The sequence below is a fragment of the Cydia fagiglandana genome, chromosome 11 (assembly GCF_963556715.1).
Source record: "Cydia fagiglandana chromosome 11, ilCydFagi1.1, whole genome shotgun sequence".
Lineage (NCBI taxonomy): Eukaryota > Metazoa > Arthropoda > Insecta > Lepidoptera > Tortricidae > Cydia > Cydia fagiglandana.
In genome coordinates this window covers 7,466,153-7,487,454 of record NC_085942.1, presented here as the reverse complement: position 1 = coordinate 7,487,454, position 21,302 = coordinate 7,466,153, and the positions used below count along the sequence as shown (strand labels likewise).

At 39.5% G+C, this 21,302-nt stretch overlaps 4 protein-coding genes across 4 annotated transcripts in view; 1 reads left to right on the top strand and 3 right to left on the bottom strand.

Annotated features, from left to right (window-relative positions):
- The window catches only part of LOC134668824 (uncharacterized), a 197,160-nt gene that overhangs the window by 32,475 nt on the left and 143,383 nt on the right, over positions 1-21,302 (bottom strand). The window lies entirely within an intron of this gene.
- On the top strand, positions 268-9,799 carry LOC134668832 (dynein regulatory complex subunit 3-like). The gene is made up of 9 exons (XM_063526299.1): positions 268-445; positions 1,041-1,408; positions 2,269-2,441; positions 3,193-3,402; positions 3,832-3,972; positions 7,314-7,515; positions 8,171-8,356; positions 8,955-9,094; positions 9,616-9,799. The coding sequence occupies exons 1-9, from the start codon at positions 331-333 to the stop codon at positions 9,758-9,760; spliced, it is 1,680 nt and encodes a 559-aa protein (XP_063382369.1). The 5' UTR covers positions 268-330; the 3' UTR covers positions 9,761-9,799.
- Positions 10,209-16,477, bottom strand: LOC134668816 (enoyl-CoA delta isomerase 1, mitochondrial-like). The gene is made up of 4 exons (XM_063526271.1): positions 16,153-16,477; positions 15,688-15,834; positions 11,353-11,565; positions 10,209-10,476 (listed from the first exon to the last, which is right to left on the bottom strand). Exons 1-4 carry the CDS (start codon positions 16,384-16,386, stop codon positions 10,294-10,296), a joined length of 777 nt encoding a protein of 258 aa, XP_063382341.1. The 5' UTR covers positions 16,387-16,477; the 3' UTR covers positions 10,209-10,293.
- Positions 17,949-21,111, bottom strand: LOC134668815 (enoyl-CoA delta isomerase 1, mitochondrial-like). Its single transcript, XM_063526269.1, has 5 exons — positions 20,989-21,111; positions 20,624-20,855; positions 20,356-20,502; positions 18,937-19,149; positions 17,949-18,257 (listed from the first exon to the last, which is right to left on the bottom strand). Exons 2-5 carry the CDS (start codon positions 20,852-20,854, stop codon positions 18,003-18,005), a joined length of 846 nt encoding a protein of 281 aa, XP_063382339.1. The 5' UTR covers position 20,855; positions 20,989-21,111; the 3' UTR covers positions 17,949-18,002.

The following is a 21,302-nucleotide window of genomic DNA, read 5'->3' as shown; positions in this document are numbered from 1 at the left end:
GTTATTAGAAAGCATCACTGCAAAAACTAAACGTAATAAGGGAGAAGAACGGCGGCAATATTCGAAGACAAAGTGCGACGATATTTTCCTGAAAATCATCTTACAATATTTTTTTACTTTCTTATTTCTAAGATTGTTATTTATTTCACTAGAATCACTAGTATCTGCGAGTATAGAAAACTTTTTAAACGAATTTACGTTCCTTTGGTTCCTTGGCAACCCGTTGTCGTAACGTAAATAAAAATCCAAGTATCATTGCTTGTCAAGATTGAAGTTAAATAATCTGGTTTTAATATTTAATAATTTACAGGCTCAATTTCGATTAACATAATGGAAGATAAGACAAAGAAAGAGAAAAAGTCTTTGAACAGTCTAATTATCCATCCTGCCATTGAACCTGGCGTTATTGATAATGCCATGATAACCCGCTGCATTTTGGAATATGGTAAAATCCCTTGTAGACCAATTGTAGACCTGTAATCCATACTATAATATTATAAAAGGAAGTCTGTTTGTCTGTCTGTCTGTTATTTAGATGAAATTTGGTAATAGAGATAGTTTGAGTCCCGGGGAAAGGGGGGGGTCAAAGTTTTTATGGGGAATCAAAAAACGCAGATTGAATAAAATAAATTACTTGGTATTCCACGTTGACGAAGTCGCGGGCAAAAGCTAGTAAGTGGATAAATAAAGAAAGATTCCAAATTCCAAGAGATAGTGCCAAGTGTGCCAACTATTGTAGGTAACATAATTTTTTAACACGTTGATTGCCAAGCCAAAAACGGCGAAGATACCGAGATGGCCAACGAATGTAGAATAGGTAAATCCCTTCTCTAGTGGCCAAAACTAATATAAGCCATAAGCCAATACGCTACGGCCACCATTTTGCGGCGCGAACAAAATTGTAAGGCTTTATCACGCGACATCGCGTCATCGGCCACAGAGTAATGGACTGCATCACGCGACGTCGCGTGATGTGGCAATCAACGTGTTAAAACGCATAACCTTTATTCATATTGCTCCCATATTATTTTGTGACACAGGCCCTAAAGAGGAAGCTGGTCGTTTATTCGCCGAAGAAGGTGTGCACTTTGACGAAGCTACAATTGTTCGGTTAGAATTCCAGAACATTCTTCGCATCGACCATCTCTGGATGCTCACGTCCCTCACAAAACTCTCTTTGGCACATAATCGTATCGAAAAAATTGAAAACTTGGAACGGTTAACTAGTCTAAATGAATTAGATTTATCCTTTAATTTTATCGAGAAGATCGAAAACTTGAACGAACTCGTTAACGTCGAGGTGTTGACACTTTTCCATAACAGAATAAGGAAATTGGAGAATTTTGAAAAGTTGGAGAAACTGCTTGTGTTTAGTATTGGCGATAATTTGATTGAGGATTACAAAGAGGTAAAATTTATTTATCTAGCAAATGTAGGTATGTCTACACATACGTGAGGTCCTACCGCGAAAAACGAAATGTCCTTATATGCCTATACACCGTGTTTTTTTTTTTATTTCCGTTAACTTCGGGGTATGGTTAAGTACGTATTAGAGAACTAAATGGCATAGTTAATTTCCAAAAAAATTTTTTTTTGCTTTTTTTTAAATAAGTTTAAAAAGTAGTTAAATGTAGCATATATATTAGTTGGTCAAGCAGGTATTGTCAGTAGAAAAAGGCGCGAAATTTTAATTTTCTATGGAACGATAAACCTTCGCGCCTACATTTTTTAAATTTGCCGCCTTTTTAGGCCTTATAGGAAAAAATAAATTATGGATTATCTCCGAAATGGGCTAAATTAGAATATCGGTGTCTTTGGGAAAGTTACTTGATTTAAGCCCAGGAATGCACCCTTGAAATTAACGGAAATCAAAAAAAACACGGTGTATAATACAGATCCAGATAACGAAATTTCGATTTTCGTTTTTTATGGTAGGCCCTCTGCACACGTGTTGTATGTAGTTTATTAGCAATTAAGCAATAAGTAAGTATAGGTATAGTCAATGATATTATATACTATAGACAGGTTATATACATGTATAAGGAGTACACAAAAATACTTCCAATATTTATTTCTATACCTACGAAGAATTTTTTTTTATTATGAATGGGCTTACTCATAGCCACAGACTAGTCATCATTGTTACGTATACCCGTTGTTGAACATGAGCTTGTCCCTTTCTCTTTCGGTGAGGTGAATTTCGCGCCTTTTTCTACTGACAAGATTTGCTTGACCATCTATATAAATTAGAAATCTGCAACATTTCAGATGGCGTACCTCCGCCAGTTCCGTTTCCTGCGCGCTGTGAGCTTCAAGGGTAACCCGTGCTGCGACGACCCCATGACCTATAAGTTCCTCAGGTCGGCATTGGTGCGGGTCACGTATATAGACTACACGATAGTGACGGAAGAGGAGAGAGAGAAGGGCGCTGCGCTTTTCAGGTGACGACTGTTATAAAAACCGGTTTTAAAGGATGCAAGTATGTATAGTCTGTATCTTTAGGTATTTAAATAAAAGTAAACAAAATCAACCCTCAAATGGCTCCTTAAGCTAGTTGAGGGTAGATGAAAACATTATACGATCAAATAATATAGGTTGTTCAGCGACAGATCCAGGCGGTTTTGTATTTGGTTGGTTAGCCAATAAATGTTATTACTACCTACCTGACAATTTACAAATTATTTGTTTACTTTTATTTAAATACCTAAAGATACAGAGTATAGCTATTGTGATAGCCCAAGAATGTGCAAGTGTTATTTCTCAAAATGCTATGAAATGATTAGGTACGTTTACATAGGTAACACTTGTACAGTCTGCATGGGCTATCAAAATCACTGTCAACTTAGCTTGGTATGATTTATTTGATTTATTCCCAAACTTGTAGAAAGTTTGGAAGTAAATCAAATTATATTATTAAGGCGCTCTTATACCTACTCGAGTTTTACGTTTTCGAGGGGGTAAAGCAGACGAGTGGTAGAACAGGCAGGCGGGCACCCCGCGCGGCGCACCGCACCATTCCCGCGCAGCACGTCTACTTCCATTTCCATTTCCATTGATCCACTAAAAGCGCGTTTTACTATACACCGCGCTTTAAGTATTTTGATTTGTTTTTAAGTAGTCACCCTACTATATATAGGTATTATCTGCATTATACGGCGCGGAACCTCTACGGTTAAACTGACTGATTTTCAGGGGATTACTTCGAAAACTCGATGAGCAAGATGAAAAGGCTGAAAAAGAGCGTATTGCTCGAGAAGAGTACAACGCCCGAGTGGAGTTCTATGCCATGTCCTTTGTAGAGTACTTGGCCGGACCAGAGTTACTGGAATCCATGTTTGAGAAGGATCCCGATGGGTCGCTCCTGCTCAAAGTAGGAGGCGAGCTGCTGATATTCTATGAAGAGTAAGTATTAGGTACCTACCTATACCACAAAATAAATAATAGTAATAGGTACAGAAGACTCACTCTCTATCAAAACGCGTCTGTTACGATCAGGACAGATATGGCCGCTAGGATACGTGGTGACAGCGCCACGCGCGGCTTGTGGCTAGCCACCAAAATTGGCGTGGAACGGATGTACTTTTAGCTACTTGTAGTTTAGGTGCCTACCTACGGCTCGCTAGTCTGTAGGTACTTATATAATAGACTTATACGATAGCCTCATTACATGTGTTGTATTGTAATATACAGACATCGAATCCGCGGGGCAAATTGTGAAATACGAGTAAGACTTAGTACCATAAGTGCACAAACATAAAGTCTTAATTCACAATTTGCCCTGCGGATTCCTGTCTGGTAATATATAATCACATTACACGTAACGATTTCAAGCTACAAGGAGCAATACGTCGAAACAATGGCAGGTCTGGTGGAGTTCGCTCAGGAAGCTTACAACGATCGTCAGAATGAAATCGGACTATTTAGGGAGCTGGTAGACAACGCGCTGGCTGACAGCGTCGCGAAGACCAAGGAGTAAGCTCTCTCTCTCTCTCTCTCTCTCTCTCTGCAATTATTTTTCCCAACTGATGGCGGGGTCTACCCTCCTTTTCTTCTTTCCATCTTTACCCTATTTGACGTGTCAGCTTCAGACACAAAAGGTACTCAAGGTTTTCATTGATTGTCCTATTCACAATACCCTAAATATCTCTCCCAACCTTCAGTAGATTGTAAGGCCATGACTAGTATCTTATGGGAGGTCTTAACTGCGGGATCTGAGGGGCGACTACTGAGAACATCGAAAGTACCTTTAGAAGATCTCTATCTTCATCTCTCGTCTAATCGAGAGGGATAATATATCTTAAGGTGGAGAACATTGGATGCTCGGGGTTACCCCACCGATGCGTCTTTTATAAAAGTTCTTTCCAACTAACGTCCAGTTGTTTGCGGGTAAGATTTTGTGTAGGATTCCGTTTTAGTGGTATATGAGCTAATATAGTAACGTTCACACGAGCATTTTGTTTGCGGGATACTGCACGCGTACTACAGAAAACGGGATCCTGCAGAAAAAGGTACTCGCAAAAAACTGGACGTCAGTGGGAAAGAGCATTTAGCTGTTCATGGTGGGTCATCGCATCATATCATACTGTAGACTGGCGTTTAAAAGTGCATGATGTTTCAACCGTAATATTAAGGCATTACGGTCGACATCTATCCATGCACTTTTGAACGCCACTTTACAATCGTTCTTCACATGAATACCGTCCCCTCTACCTTCCTTAAGGCCCCAGTACACAGTGGTGAAGGATGGGCCATGCCACACCCTGGCCATTGTGTACAGGGGGCTATGGTATGCAATGGCGGACGACTGCCGTCAGTTGTCAGCCGTGGTGAGCAATCGGGGAGTTGTCGGTTTTTTGGCACACTTCAAAGGAATCGTGGCGTATCGTGGCCTGTGGTGTTCACACAGTCGCCATTGTTTGTTTAGTTTCTTGAATTTTTGACCGCTTGATTAAATGTTAATAGCCCAAAATGTCATTATTGTGGAGCAATGAAGAGACTTATCAGTTTATTATAGATAGCTGTTGCCCGCGACTTCGTCCGCGTGAAAACTTATCTTCAACATTTTACATCTTTAGTACCTATAATTTTCATATCCAAGCAATGTTGAAATTACTTTTCTTTTTCAGCAAGTTGTATGAAGTTTTAAGTCAAGTGGATTTTGATGTTGGTTGCTGAAATTACTTTTCTTGTATTCTAATAATAGGTACCTATGCCCTTATACAAAAATTCAAGTTCCGCACTCACAAAATATCTGATCTTCATACAAACTTTCAACCCGTTTCTCACCAGCTTGGGGGATGAATTTTCAAAAATGTTTAAAATCGTTTTCATGTTTTTTAATTTAAAACCTTTTTTTGCAAAAAGCTCAAGTTCCTAGCTTAAAATTAAATTTACACCCCAAGACGAACTTTCATCCCCTTTTTAACCCACTTAGGTCTTGTATTACCAAAAACGTTGCAATTACTTTTTTTTCTAATCGGCTATTATGTCTTTCTAAGGAGTTTCAAAGCATTTGTAATGGATTCAAACTTTGAACCCCATTTTAACCCTGTTAGTGAATGAATTTTACAAAACACTGAAATTACTTTTATTGTCTTCTAATAATATCCCCAAAAACAAAGATTCAAGTCCCGCGCTCGAAAAAATGTTTGATATCCATACAAACTTTCAACCCCTTTTTCACCCCTTAGGGAATGAATTTTCAAAAACGCTGAAATGAGTTTTCTTGTATGTTAATTTAATTCGTTTTTACACAGTTTCAAGTTTCTAGCTTAAAATAAAATTTGCACCTGAAGACGAACTTTCATCCCCTTTTTAACCTTACCTAACCCTTAGGGGTTGAAATTCCAAAAACGTTGCAATTACTTTTTTGTAATCTGCTATTATGCCTTTCTAAGAAGTTTCAAAACCATTTGTATTGGATCCAACTTTCAACCCCTTTTTAACCCTGTTAGGGGATGAATTTTACAAAACGCTGGAATTACTTTTCCTGTTTTCTAATAATATCCCTAAATAAAAAGATTCAAGCCCCACACTCGAAAAAATGTTTAATATCCATACAAACTTTCAACCCCTTTTTAACCACCTTAGGGGATGAATTTTCAAAAACGCTGAAATTAGTTTTCTTGTACTTTAATAATATATATTTTTACGAAGTTTAAAATTCCTAGCTTAAAAGAAAACTTTAACCCCATATACAACTTTCATCCCCTTTTTAACCCTGTTAGGGGATGAATTTTACAAAACGCTGAAATTGCTTTTATTGCCTTCTAATAATATCCCCAAATACAAAGAATCAAGTCCCGCGCCCGAAAAAATATTTGATATCCATACAAACTTTCAACCCCTTTTTCACCACCTTGCGGGATGAATATTATAAAACGCTGAAATTAGTTTTCTTGTATTTTAATTTAATACGTTTTTACAAAGTTTCAAGTTCCTAGCTTGAAATAAAATTTGCACCCGAAGAGGAAATTTCATCCCCTTTTTAACCCCCTTAGGGGTTGAATTTTCAAAAATGTTGGAATAACTTTTTTGTGTAATTGGCTATTATGCCTTTCTAAGAAGTTTCAAAGCATTTGTAATGGATTTAAATTTTCAACCCCTTTTTAACACTGTTAAGGGATGAATTTTACAAAACGCTGAAATTACTTTTCCTGCCTTCTAATAATATCCCTAAATACAAAGATTCAAGTCCACCACTCGAAAAAATGTTTGATATCCATACAAACTTTCAACCCCTTTTTCACCACCTTAGGGGATGAATTTTCAAAAACGCTGAAATTAGTTTTCTTGTATTTTAATAATATATCTTTTTACGAAGTTTCAAATTCCTAGCTTAAAAGATAACTTTAACCCCATACAAACTTTCATCCCCTTTTTAACCCCCTTAGAGGATGAATTTCTCAAAATCGCTTCTTATCTCTTGTACACTTTATAAATGTAATCTGGTGTGCAAATTTCAACTTTCTGGCTTTTGTAGTTTCGGCTCTGCGTTGATGAATCAGTCAGTCAGTCAGTCAGGACACTTGCATTTATATATATAGAAGATAGATAGATAGATTTATATCAATCAGAGCCTGCAATTTTGATTTTTATTTTTGTTTTTTTTTTTTTGATGCACCATTGTGTGAACACCTACGTGATATAGGCCTACTGTTGCGCATTGCAAAGCATGGCTTGGCATGGACCATCCTTGACCACTGTGTACTGGAGCCTTTACATGCTTGCAATTTTAAAGGAGAGTTCGCACGTGCGCTCCATCTCGTCTCGCTACTTACTTACCCACTATCTTCATTACCCTTCACTTACAGTGTCATAGCAGAATACAAAAAAAAGAAGTTCAATATGATGGGACAAATGCAGGAACTCATTGATAAGTTCACCGCTAAGGAGGCAACCGTCGACCAAATAGAGCCGAAGGTCATGGATTTAAGTGATACCTTTAATGATGTGCTATATGATCTGTGGAAGGCCATTATGACTATCGAGATGCAGCTGTATGAACAGTGTGAGGTAGGTTTTTGTGCGAGTTATAACAATTGGCTTTAACGATAACTCCTACTTTGGGCTTGTGCACAAATCACGCGAGGTTGGGGCCCACGAAAAGTCCACGAGGCCACCGCCGGGCCAGCGCGGCAAATCATGCAGTGTGCTCGCCCGGCGGTGCGCGAACATCTACCCTGCAATTAATTTACTTACTTGGACCCTATAGCCTAGGTAATAAGGGTGACGACATTTTGGCTAAAATACCAATATCTCAGTTCTGCAATCGAATTCCGCTTGGTGCCCAAAGAATGAAATGAAATACAGAAAAATACCTATCTAATGACCTAACTCTCAACTCTGTTTGTTTTGGGGCAAGGCTCCATACAAAGTTGCCCATGGTCCTTCCGACCCGATCGAATCAGGACGTGCGGACGCACAAGCCGATTTGGCTCGCCGAATTCAACCGCCGATAATGACCGATATTACCGATAAAATGAGGTGCGGACGCAAGAATACCAATTTGTGAAGCCAGTATTTTCGTTCTGGGGCATTTTTTCAATTTAGAGGGCTCTAATATCACATAAATCTAAAATTGGAGATTGACGCCAATTTCGTTTCTGATCAAATCGGTCGATTTGGTCCCGTGTGGATACCACTTTGCCTACATTTTGTATCTTCACAGGAGTCACGAACGCAATTCTCCGTAAACATGACAGAGAAGATTACAAAGCTGCTGGAAGTATCTCGAAATGCTTTCGGTGCATGGCGTGAGATCGAGGGCGTTTGGTCCATGAGGCAGTTCGAGTCGCTCTCCAAATTGCTGGGGAATAAGGTGTTGCTGGGTGACGTTCCTCCGGATTTGTTTGAGGTAAGTTTAAAAAGTAATATCCTAGGCCTAACGCAGCGTACTACGTATGCGAACAACACGCAAACGCGAAGTGAAGCGATGCGGTGCGTGGTGAATCAATCCTGATACCTACAGAAGTGTCCTACGTGGGCGATCTCGTTGCGAACGCGAACGCCTTGGGCCCGCCGCGTCGCGTTCGCTTACGTAAGACGCAATAAGGAATCAACAATGTCAACATTCTGGAAATCATTTACATAGATCCTGGGAAATGGTTCGCAATTCTTGGTGGCTAGAATGAGGTACAAAAAAATTCAGCAGATGCGAGACACCGTAGGTACCTACATTTTATTTGGGAATAAGAAGTCAGTATTTTTGTCAACCTATGAAGCTGTAAGCTGGGGAACGCTTAATTCGATCGATCAAGACAATTAACCCAGCTCCGTCTTTTGCTAAGTCTGCTGCTATTCGGATCACTGTCATTGGATAGTACCACATACATTGGTATAACACCACGAATTATCTGGTACTGTTGATCACAAAAGATGGCTGTAAGCGCCATTGCTATATTTTACAAAAATTTTAAATAAATTGTGTGTATTTTCTAACGAAACATTTTCAGATAATGATGGACAGAGACGCGATGATGAACCTAGTGGCTCAATCCGCAGACAACCACAGTCGTTTTATAGACGATCGCGAAGACCGCCTGATGACTCGCGCCAACGCGTGGCGGGACGAGCTCGTTCAAGGGACCAATGAGTAAGTTTCTCTAGCTACTAGTGCAGCTAATAGCGGTCCTTGTCTGTTCAACTCATGTCTTTAGATCTCAAAGTTGGAAAAGGAAAATATGAGGTAATTTATTCATTTACAAAGCTAGCATGGAAGCGCATGTACAATGCCATCGCGGTCAATGATAGAATGAAGGAGACAATTACTTCAGGATCCGTCATACAGGCGCGTTTTGCGCTTTTACATATAAAACGCTCATGCCGCGCTCACGCCCCGCCCGGAAAACGCGCCTGTGTGACGGAACCTTTAGATATCCTCAGAGGGGCTACTGCGAAAACCGAAATTCGCAAATTGCGGGGATCTTTCTCTTTTACTCCAAAGAAGGCGTAATTAGAGTGACAGAGATCGATTTTCGCGGTTATAGCCCGCGGGCCCGTGCGTAAAATAGGTAGGTACATACACTCACAGTTTATATTCAATTCAGATACATAAGTTATTTTTAGGGTTTCGACGATTCCGTATTTAAATAAAATAACGCTCGTTTCTTACAGCAACGAAGTGAAACGCAATAGAGATCGGATCCTCGAAATAAACTATTACATAGACAACCAAAGAGACGAGTGGACCGATATGCAGATGCTGCTTACAGAAAACATCGATCCAGAGACTGCAGCGTTGTTAGGAGATGAATTTTAACTTATTATAAAATATATTTTTATTATTAAACATGTATATTTTAATAACACATAGTAGAACACCATGATACCTACCGTGTACGTCTTAAGGCGGGATTCCACAAGTGTGCGGCACAAACATATTCAGTACAAAAATGCTTGTGCCGCACACTGGTGGAATCCCGCCTTTACGGTCGTAAAACTTTATTTCTGATGCACTTTGAGCCATTTTTCTTCTTGACAGGTAAAAGGAGCTTTGAAACTTTAAGTTCGTCTTTTTCTATTTTGTTTTGCTTTCTGACAATTTACTCTTCTTATACCATATATAAAATATAATATCGTTCGTAACGATATTTGACATCCTCTCTTCAGGTCTTTATTTCTCTATCTTATGACGTAATGATACTAACTGGGTTGTGGACTTGTGGTAAATACAACGTCAATGTTTTTGATAATAAGTCTCTCTTTTAGACAGAATTTTACTTGGTTGCCTTTGCTTTCAACTTTTGCATATATTCCTCTAGTCCTTGCTGTACTTCCGGTTTCAGCACAAACTCAAAGCATTTCAGCAATCTCTGTCTTACGATTCTTTTCAATATTGGCTAAAGGTCCCCGACGTATGTTTAATTTAGTCGCATTGCGCGCCGAGGGAGCAATTTCATCAAATTTTTTTATGAATTTCTTGCATTTATCTTTGGCATCAGCCTTATCGGATGCTGCCTCATCAATCAGGCCAATCTGGAAAGATAAATGTTTTAGAGTCTGCGCGGAAAGAGGAGAACCGTGGAATGTATTGGTTCCCATACATTCCACGACTCTTCTGTTTTCGAAAATACTCTATTAATATTTCTTTAAAAAAAACCTATAGGTAAGTGCTACCTATAGTTGTTAAATATAAATGAATCTTTTGCTTACTTTACTGGACTGGACCGCCCTGGGCATGGACAACAAGAACTTTTTCACCACACCAGCTCGGAAAGGCTTACTTTTCACTTCAAAAACTGATAGCAAAGTTGCATTTTATTCACATGTGAGGCAAAGTAATCAAATGCAAATTGTGAGTTGTTTTCTTATGTTTGCTGGTAGAATTGACTTTTAAATTATGATTTTGGATGATAAATATTGAATTACATTCATATGGATATGATTTGGTTCGATTTTGTTTGATATTTTATATTTAATATTTGCTTCGGGTTGATGTGGTGAAAAATTTTGTGTTTCACTCGGGGACAAATTTTGTTTAACCCTCGTGCTTTGCAACCCTCTCAACGCTCCAGATTCCATTTGTCAATTTTGATATCTTTCACTTGCTTGGGTATCAATATTAGCACGAGCGGTTAAACAACAACTTTGCCCCCTTGTAAAACAAAAAACTATTCTCTCTCAGGTTCCAGTTAAACATCAAAAATGTACCTGCTGATCAAACCTATTCTGCTGGTCGCTTTACAGTTTACAGCATATGCGCGGCATGCAGCATTCGATTATATGCCATGTATGATTGGGCAAGAAAATAGGTAGGTACAAACAGCATCACTCTTTAACTATCCATCGGTGGACCTTATTACAAAAGGCATAAGGTCCACCGATGGACAGTGTGGGCGATGGTGCACTTACTTCTAAAGCTTCATCGACAGCGAACATTTTTCCCGTGGTAAGCGCTAACTCGGTGTTTCTTATTCCAATGGTGTGGCACATGGTGTCCATGAACCAATCGTTGGCGACGATGCCGAGAGCGGTCTCGTTGAGACCGATAGTGTATTTGCCAGAGACCATGACGCGGTATTCGCAGGCCATGGCTAGGAGGCAACCACCGGCTGGTGCGTGACCCTGTAATGAAATGGATGAACATTGATACAGTAGTTCTGTCATACAAATTCAAAAGGGAACCCACCTTAAATACTCTAAATTCCGCTTTGCATTTAAAATCCGCCCGAATTTAGTGCGTCGGGCAATGTCTCTATATATAGTGCACAAAACATGCCAAGTATAGCTCGTCAAACAAGTTTGTCAGTAGAAAAAGCGGCGAAATTCTAATTTTTTTGGGACGATAATAACTCTGCGCCGACATTTTTTAAATTTACCGCTCTTTTATACTAACGAAAATGGCTTGACAGACTATAGGTACGTAGGTACGTACCTATATATCGGAGTTTCCTTTTGGAAGATAGCATATAAAGATGGTCAAGCAAATCTTGTCAGTAGAAAAATGCGCGAAAATAAAATTTACTATGAGACGATATCCCTTCGCGCCTACACTTTTCAAATTTGCCGCCGTTTTCTACTGACAAGATCTGCTTAACCAACTATAGTACTCAAGACAGCGCAATACTTTTTTTAAATTAAGGAAGGCTTTGGCCGACGTAATTGCTCTGCAGGAGACGTGGCTGATGGAAGTAGATTTGCCGTTCCTGGGGAGTATTCATGAGGACTTCGGCAGCACGGGAACGTCGGCGATGGACACTGGTGCGGGAATGTTAAGAGGCAGACCGTTCGGCGGAGTTGCGATCCTCTGGCGCAAATCGGTATTTCAGTGCGTTTCCGTGATTAACTGTGCTAATCCGCGTATAGCAGCGGTGCGTATTACAATAAGTGACCGGTCAATACTAGTGTTCAGCGTATACATGCCTACAGACTGTGCTGATAACATAACGGAGCTGACCGATTGTTTAGGTTTAGTTAACGCTATAATTGAGGAACATGACGTCGAATCTGCCTTTATACTCGGGGACTTTAATGCGCATCCAAATACCAGATTTTACTGTGAATTATATCAATTCTCAATGGACCAGGATTGGCTGTGTATCGATGTGGAGAAACTGGGTTTATCGTCAGAGACGTTTACGTTCATCAGCGAGGCTCACGGGTGTAAGCGGTGGCTGGACCATTGCGTTGTGACGAGTGCTGCAAAGCAATGTATTGTTGACACATATGTCAAATATGATGTGTACTGGTCTGATCACTTCCCACTTATTGTTAAATGCGAGTTTAATTTAACACCAGTAAAAAATATTTTAGCATCGTTAACGCCTGATAAAATTAGGTGGGGTGAACGAAATGCAGATCAGATCAGTGCGTATCAGAAATTATGCGACGACAGTCTAAAGTATATTGATTTTCCATTAGAATTAATGCAATGTTGTGGTCACCATTGTAATGATCATAACCATAGGGCCATTATAGATAAAGTATATTTTAGCATCGTAAGTGTTTTGTGTCAAGCCGCAAGTAGCACTCGCGGGATTGCGAAGCGTAAAGGTCGTAAGCGGCCCGTGGTTGGCTGGAACAGGTATGTAAGCGAGGCTCACGCGAGTGCCAGGATACACTTCAACACATGGGTATGCTGGGGCAAACCAAGTAGTGGTCCGGTGTATAGTAGGATGATCGAGTCTCGTAAGGTTTTTAAAGGCAGGTTAAAGTGGTGTCAAAACCACCAAGACCAGATTAAAATGGATTTAATAGCGACACATCATGCTGAATCTGACTTTAAGAACTTTTGGAAGTGCACCAACAAGCTGAACGCTAAGCCTGGCACTCCCGTGAGTATCGACGGGGTTTCTAACCCGACGGAAGTGGCCAACATGTTCCTGGACCATTTTAAAGTTACGTCTTCCTTAGGATCCCCCTGCAGGTTGCTGGATGGAGAGGACATCGGAAAGGCAACAACTTTGGTTCTCGCAAAGGATGTCAGGTTAGCGATAGGTAAGATGTCGAAAGGCAAGTCACCAGGCCATGATGGCCTCTCCATCGAGCACCTGCGAAATGCCGGCTTTCACCTACCGCGCGTACTTGCCATGCTCTATAACATATATTTGTCTCGGTCACTCATACTTGCCCCCGGACATTATCAAAACTTTGGTGGTGCCTATTATCAAGTGCAAGTCGGGAGATGTATCGGATAAGTCTAACTACAGACCTATCTCCTTGGCCACGATAATAGCAAAGGTACTTGACAGTGTGTTCAACTCGCATTTAAAAAGGTATGTGAAGCTCCATGATGCTCAGTTTGGTTTCGTACCGGGGCTATCTACGGAGGCTGCCATTCTTAGTTTGAAGCACACTGTCAGGTATTACACCGACCGGGATACGCCAATTTATGCTTGTTTTATGGATCTTTCGAAAGCTTTCGACACGATTTCATATGACATACTTTGGCGTAAACTGAAAGGAATAGGGCTACCACCGGAGTTAATTTCACTATTTAAGTACTGGTACTTACACCAGGAAAATCGAGTGAAATGGGCAGGAGAGCTGTCGGACCCATGTGGGCTGAACTGCGGAGTAAGGCAAGGGGGGTTGCGCTCGCCTTTACTCTTCAGTTTATACATGAATGCACTGATTGAGGAGCTCAGTAGCACTCAGGTCGGCTGTTTTGTTGACGGTGTCTGCGTCAATAACCTAAGTTACGCAGATGACATGGTGCTGCTGGCCCCCTCAGTCAGTGCATTGCGTCAGCTAATCAAGGTGTGTGAGGCGTACGCGACAGCGCATGGTTTGACTTACAATGTAAGTAAAACCAAGATTATGATCTTTAAGGCGGGAAGTAAATGTCCTTTCTTTATACCACCTATCATGCTTAATAGTGTTCCACTCGATAGAGTGACACAGTTCAAATATCTGGGACATTTGCTGACCGAAGACTTAAAGGATGATTTAGATATGGAGAGGGAGCGCAGGGCATTGTCAGTTAGAGCGAACATGCTAGCCCGCAGATTTGCTCGGTGTACAGATGGAGTCAAAATCACTCTATTTAAGGCTTATTGTACATCATTGTACACGTCAAGTCTGTGGGTTAGATATACTCAGCGAGCTTACAATGCCTTGCGCATTCAATACAATAATGCGTTTAGGATGCTGTTGAGACTGCCGCGTTTCTGCAGCGCATCGTCCATGTTCGCCGAGGCGCGCACAGACGGCTTCGATGCCGTGTGGCGCAAGAAAACGGCCTCACTGCTAGACAGAGTGCGCGGGAGTACCAACAGCATTCTAAACATGATAGCTAATAAGCTAGATTGTCCTCTGTTATGGGCAATGGGTCAGCGGACAAAGTCACTTTTGTTTATAAATTATTAAATATTTTATTAGGTTACGGTTGTTACTAGGGAATGCAATCCCGCATGAGGAACTCAATCCCGGTATTCCGCGGGATTGCCATTTTAAGTCCCGCGGGATCCCGGTATTTGCGGGATCCCGCAAGTTAGTATACAATTTTACGAATTAGTACTAAATATGAAGGTTGAAAACAAAAAGTAAACAAAAATTAGAAATAGTACATTTTGTATTACAAGAATACGGTATAATGACAGTAATCAAGAATTTAAGAACGTGTGTAAAGGCTTAATTAATGCGATTTCGTAAGTCCTGTACCACTCGTGGCACACACAATGTTTTTCATCACACCTGTGAGGAAAAAAGAGGGAAAACAATAAAAATCTGCCTAATTTCGGACGTACCTACATAACAAAATTCCCTGGGTACAAAATTAAGATTTACGGACCGCGTCGCCTACGTAAAATAACACCTTTTACGAGCAAGTGTGACGAAATAAATAGACAAATTCGGGTAAAATGCTCTTCCGTGTCATTACCCCTTTCCTCCATAGATGCATTTAGGTTCCGTGAAGAATTTTCGCCAGTAGGCACGTGCCCGAGCCTGTGTTCCTTGTAGTAACACGTAAGAACCACGTCGCTCTTCGATCCCGCAAATCCCGCGGGATCCCGCTTAATTTACGAGCGGGATTAATCCCGCAAATTGCATGCGGGATCCCGGTATTTCGGGATCCTGGTATCCCGGTATTGCATTCCCTAGTTGTTACTAACATAAATTATAAGCGATAACTAACAAATGTATGGACCTTATGTTGTCTTTAATAAAGAAATTTTAATTTAATTTTAATTTTAATTTAATTTGGGTCTGCGCTAAACACCAGTACCTAAACTACAAATAACTTACGTTTATAGCCGCGGCTGTTGGAAACGGAAACCCAAAAAGTTTGATCCAGACGTCCTGGAAATTGTTTCCGTACTGTTGGAGCCTTTGTACTTCAGGTTTGTACATCTCCGTGATGTCTACACCAGCCGAAAACACAGTTGGCAATGCCTGAAAATTTTCCCAATAAAATAATACTTTGGTGCCATTTCTGTAAGCCATATTACGTTATCTATGGTCAATTTCAAATCTAGATGGTCAAGCAAACCTTGTCAGTAGAAAAAGGCGCGAAATTAAAATTTTCTATGAGACGATATCCCTTTGCGCCTACATTTTTCAAACTTGCCGCCTTTTTCTACTGACAAGATCTGCTTGACCAACTATATGGAGCAAAGGTCAAAAATCGAGCAATTATCTGCGCGCAAAACAAATAGGTACTCACATACGGACGCAAGAGATATGGAGATTATGGTATTTAAACAAACTTACAGAAGTCAAAATCATGCCTTTAGGTTTGTTCTTGGCCACATCATCGAGCGCCTTGCTGATAGCTTGCAGTAGTTCCAGATTGAGGCTGTTGACCGGCGCTCGCTGTAGCGTCATCACAGCGATACCTCCGTCGTCAGCCACATCCACCATCGGCCCAGCGGGTGCAGTTGACGCTGACATTGGCCGGCATATAGGCAGTCTAGTTGCAAGCCTGACTAGTCTCAAGGGCAACATGGTGCAGAATAGACTAAATTTAACTTTTGCTAAAATACATTGATGTTTATCAGACAATATCCTTGAATTTTTATTACATAGGTAGCTTAATTCGTTGCCTCGTGGCAGCAGATATCTTATCGATGACCTGCATGAATTGTACCTATAGCTATATATCGTACTGCTGCTAGACTGTCTTATACAAAATGTAATTATATTATATGCAAATACCGTCGACCTTTTATTCTATTGCTCGTTTGCCTCATAGGCACCCTGTAGATAATTAGGGCTATTCCCAGTTGTTACCACCAAGTTTTTGCCATGGGACAGCTAAGATTTTTTTCTCACTTCTTACCACTGGGAACAATGGATGAAAATCGTAATCATTAATAGAAAAATATTGATGTTGCTTTAGTATGCCTGAGATGTTGTAAATAGGTATGTTATCTTAGTCTTAGCTATATCTTATCAACTATGTTACCCGGCAAACATAAGTAGGTAAGATTCCAGCTCATACCGGGGTGTGCGTGTAGATGACAGCACTTGCTTATTGGCGTAAAGTGTCAATGTAAAATTTAAGTAGGTATTCGATTTATGTCAACAGGTGGCAGACCTCACAACGCGCACGGTCCTTTTATTTCAGTCGGTAAATAAATAAAAAGTTCGCGATCGCGTTACATGGAGATTCGAATGAGGCACGGCTTTTCACGTAAAGTTAGTGCACAGTCTAATAAAACATGGTCTTCTCTTCCCAGAGTGACACAAGCCTACGTCACAATAACATGGCCGCTATATATAGCGCTATCGCATATTATCATATAGCGCTGTCGCATGATGACGTAGGCTTGTGTCAGTCAGGTGACCTAGAAAAGACGGGAAGAGAGTACCAGGCGGAGTATAATATTATACCATGAGTTAGTGTAAATAAAACGAATGTTTTTATGATTAAATTATATTTAAATCTTTTCATGATGGATATTAATGTAAGGTCAAAGGATGTAGATTGTGACAAAACACGCTAACAAATCTTACAAATAAATACACAAGTCAGAGACATGCTCAAAAAGTTACATATTTTATAGTCTTAAAACTTCCATCCATCAAAAATACAATATTTTTATAAAAATTATCTGATTCACAACATTGATATTATTATATTTTAACCTATATAATACATGCGCACAAAAGTGCCTAATAGTCTATTTTGTATTACTTAGCATAATATCAGACATACTACTGGGGACTGTTATTTAATAAAATATATAAAGTTTGGTGTTTTATTCTGTTCTAACATAAGGTCAGAAGATATTTGGCAGTAGAGATATGTGACGTTTTCAGTTAAAAGGTACCACATTTTCAGTTGTCAATAAAGATATTTCAAATGGCTTCCCTATAATATAACAGTAGCTTCTAATTGACAGCCAAAACAAAAAAACTCACTTTTTGATTAAAAACGACCCAATTAAATTCGACTGTACATATAATAACAGAAGTGTAAAAACCGTAAACTTTAGAATATCTTGAGCCTTTTTAAGGGGTTTCAGATCATTTTCAAATAAAAAGTTGCGCGCAAGATTAGAATCAGGATAGACGTCTAAATACATTTTCTATGTATCAAAATTGATTTCACTAAATATTTACTTTGCCTTCGCCTTCAAGCTCTGGATGTACATTTCCAGCGCTTGCTGCACCTGCGGGTTCTGCAGGAAAGCCAGGAACTCCTGCGTGTCTGCCTGCCTGATCTTCTGCATGTGACTCAGTGGTCCTTGTCTGATTTTGAGCTTAGTCATTGTGCGGGCTAGTGGTGGGATCCTGTCGAACTTCTTTATGAATTTCTTGCATTTGTCTATGGCATCGGCTTTGTCAGATGCTGTTTCGTCAATCAGACCGACCTGAAAAAAAAACCAGGTTTTTCTAGCTTACCAAATCACGTAAAATAGGCACAATGGATGTTGATTTGCGGAAAAGGCCCAGTAAAACTAACTTACCAAATTAAAATGACTTAAGTTGTTAATGGATCAAATTAGCATAACAATAATACGAAAATGTAAAAAATGTTAAAAACAAATAAAAACTAAGTTCAAAATTTAAAATTATAGTAATTTCAAAACCGCAATTTACGCATTACGCACAACCGAAATGTTTTTGATTTTCCGTAGACAGGTTATGGGCCTAGGAAAGTATTATGTTAATACATACGTTTGATCGGATATGTAGAAATGTCTAATTTGGCTCTAATTTTTGACTTCTGTATTTCTTAACCCTTTAAACGCCACGCCTATCATGCGCGTCATCATGAACCTTGTCGCAATTCACGAAGTTTGATATTTAGTGACCAATATCCAAAATCCGTGCGCTTTATATTTTGATGTCTTTTGACGCCAATGAACGATATATCCGCACCGCAGGTCCAACGCCAAAGACGGATTAATCGCTCACAGACCACAGAGCAACAGAGACCTACGTGCATATGCATAAAGTTCAATTTCAGTTTTGACACTTCGGTGACGTGGCGTCCGAGTGACAGCTTTTGTGTTTGAGACGACGTCGAAAAATAATAGTGAGAATTACCTTTAAAGCTTCATCTACGGTAAACAGCTTAGCGGTAGTAAGGGCTAACTCAGCGTCTCTTGTCCTAATGGTGTGGCACATGGTATCCATGAACCAGAGCGGAGCTACAATGCCCAGGGCAGTCTCGTTGAGGCCTATGGTGTACTTGCCGCCAACCATGGCACGGTATTCGCAGGACATGGCCAGGAGACAACCTCCTGCAGGAGCGTGACCCTGAAAATATATTAGTGAATAAATTATGATCTGATCCATCAAAAGTAAATTGTTCCTGTTTGTAATGCCCAGCATATTAGATACTTAGGATACTAGCGACCTGCCCAGGCTTAGCACAGGTTAACGAATTATACCTAAACCTTCCTCAAGAATCACTCTATTGAACGTGAAAACCCCATGAAAATCTGTTCAGTAGTTTTTTAGTTTATCATGAACATACAAACAGACAGACGCGGTGGGGGACTTAGTTTTGTAGGGTGTAGTGATTTGCTAAAGAATTTGGAATTTATTTAAATGTTGTTGGGTTGAATTTATTACGTTTAAAAATTTTATAAGATGAAAGAAGGTACATAAATTTTACTTCTCGGCTAATAACACCTCTATAGTTCGTTTTTTTAGCATTAGAAATAAGGTAAACAATTTTGATGTGTCTTTTAATTGAAAAACACATTTATAAAATAAGTTACGGCAAATATGTAACAATTATGAATCTAATACGATCAAATTTATATTCTTCTGCTTTCATAAGTAATAGTTACTGATTTTTCGATTGCACATTGTATGTTATTACACAAATGTTTATTGAACAAAATGAAAGTGATAGATTAAAATAAACTAAAACTACAAACAACATAAAATTAATACTATAATAAAAGAAACTTACCTATAAAATAAAAATAAAACCTAATTATAAAAAGAATACCCCCTCTAGTAGGTCCGTTACTGATTTTTAAAAAGCGTTTTTCAATTAACGCATTCACTGCCACCAACACATATATGCGTCACTGTGACTTTCACGCTGTGCCTTTGACGCACAGACGCGTTCATAATATTGTATAGTGACAGCAAAGTGAGGCACCTGGTGAATGTCCATGAAAAGAGGGTGGCAGTGAATGCGTTAAAAGACATGTCAAGATCGCTTACCTTCTTTAAAGTTCTTACTAATGCTAAAAAAACGAACTATAGTTTTTAATTTAGAATTGAATATTGATTCCTTTTGCTGACCAAAATAAATATTATGTAAAGATAAACATAGTTTATTATTCAAGTAGGCATATTACAATGCGCTCAAGTAAGTGATAACTGATAAGACAAGGAAGTGATTAAGGTTGAAATTCCATTAAACCAGTGTATAGACTGTCATTGTCATGCATTGGGCCTTATAAAGCTCAAGTACATGTGACTTTTTTAAGAATGTTTTCTTACATTAATAGCGGCAGCTGTGGCAAACTTGAACCCAAAGAGTTTAATCCATACTTCTTGAAGGGTTGTCCAAAATTGCTCCGCCCTCTTTAGATCAGGTTTGTACATCTCCATGATGTCCAGACCTGCTGAAAATACAGTAGGAGATGCCTGAAATAAGTGAAATAAATGTTACTAAAAATAATAGCAGTAACTACGACTTAGGTTGTGTATAAACTAACCAATGGTGGTGGTGGTGGTAATTATTTGTATATTTCATTATAATACTCACTGAAGTCAAAATCATGCCTTTGGGTTTGTTTTTAGCCACATCATCCAATGCTTTGCTCATGGCTTGCAGTAGGTCCAGGTTGAGACTGTTGACCGGCGCTCGCTGTAGCGTCATCACAGCGATACCTCCATCGTCAGCCACATCCACCATCGGCCCGGCAGACGCTGACATAGACCGGCATGCTGGCAAAACCCTGGTAGCATGCCTGGCCAGTTGCCTCAAAGGAAACATTCTGAAAAGTAGTTTGAAAATAGAACATGTACTGAAGCTATTTCCTGAGCTAATGTTAATATATTAGCGGTTTCCAAACAATTGATTACGATTTGTAGCACATATTTAAATTAAGTTAATTGTTTAATGCCTACCTTATTCAAATTTTATTGAATAATTGAAATTTGTTTGAACCTTGGACTTCTATCTTGTTGGACGATGCAAAGGCGTTTTTCTGAAATTGTACTCAAACTTTTTGAACTGTCAAAAAAGTCTTTTTCTACTGACAAGCTTTGCTTGACCAACTATAACTAAAATTTTGTCCCTATTTTTTGACAGACAAAAACAAGATTTGCTTGACCAACTATAAATACACTCAATGCCGAAATATCTGTATCTCTTTTCTTAATATGGATGGCGAACGAAAGTGACGCTGCCTTATACAAGGCGATAACAAACCGCGAAGTGA

Excerpts from the sequence above, each read along its gene's own strand:
- LOC134668832 (XM_063526299.1), top strand. The coding sequence starts at position 331 with ATGGAAGATAAGACAAAGAAAGAGAAAAAGTCTTTGAACAGTCTAATT. Across the intron at positions 1,409-2,268 it reads TGATTGAGGATTACAAAGAG|ATGGCGTACCTCCGCCAGTT; the intron begins GTAAAATTTATT and ends GCAACATTTCAG. Across the intron at positions 8,357-8,954 it reads TTCCTCCGGATTTGTTTGAG|ATAATGATGGACAGAGACGC; the intron begins GTAAGTTTAAAA and ends AAACATTTTCAG.
- LOC134668816 (XM_063526271.1), bottom strand. The coding sequence starts at position 16,386 with ATGTTGCCCTTGAGACTAGTCAGGCTTGCAACTAGACTGCCTATATGC. Across the intron at positions 15,835-16,152 it reads AAGGCATGATTTTGACTTCT|GCATTGCCAACTGTGTTTTC; the intron begins GTAAGTTTGTTT and ends GAAAATTTTCAG. Across the intron at positions 10,477-11,352 it reads CTGTCGATGAAGCTTTAGAA|ATTGGCCTGATTGATGAGGC; the intron begins GTAAGTGCACCA and ends TTATCTTTCCAG.
- LOC134668815 (XM_063526269.1), bottom strand. The coding sequence starts at position 20,854 with ATGTTTCCTTTGAGGCAACTGGCCAGGCATGCTACCAGGGTTTTGCCA. Across the intron at positions 20,503-20,623 it reads AAGGCATGATTTTGACTTCA|GCATCTCCTACTGTATTTTC; the intron begins GTGAGTATTATA and ends CACTTATTTCAG. Across the intron at positions 19,150-20,355 it reads CCACAGCTGCCGCTATTAAT|GGTCACGCTCCTGCAGGAGG; the intron begins GTAAGAAAACAT and ends ATATATTTTCAG.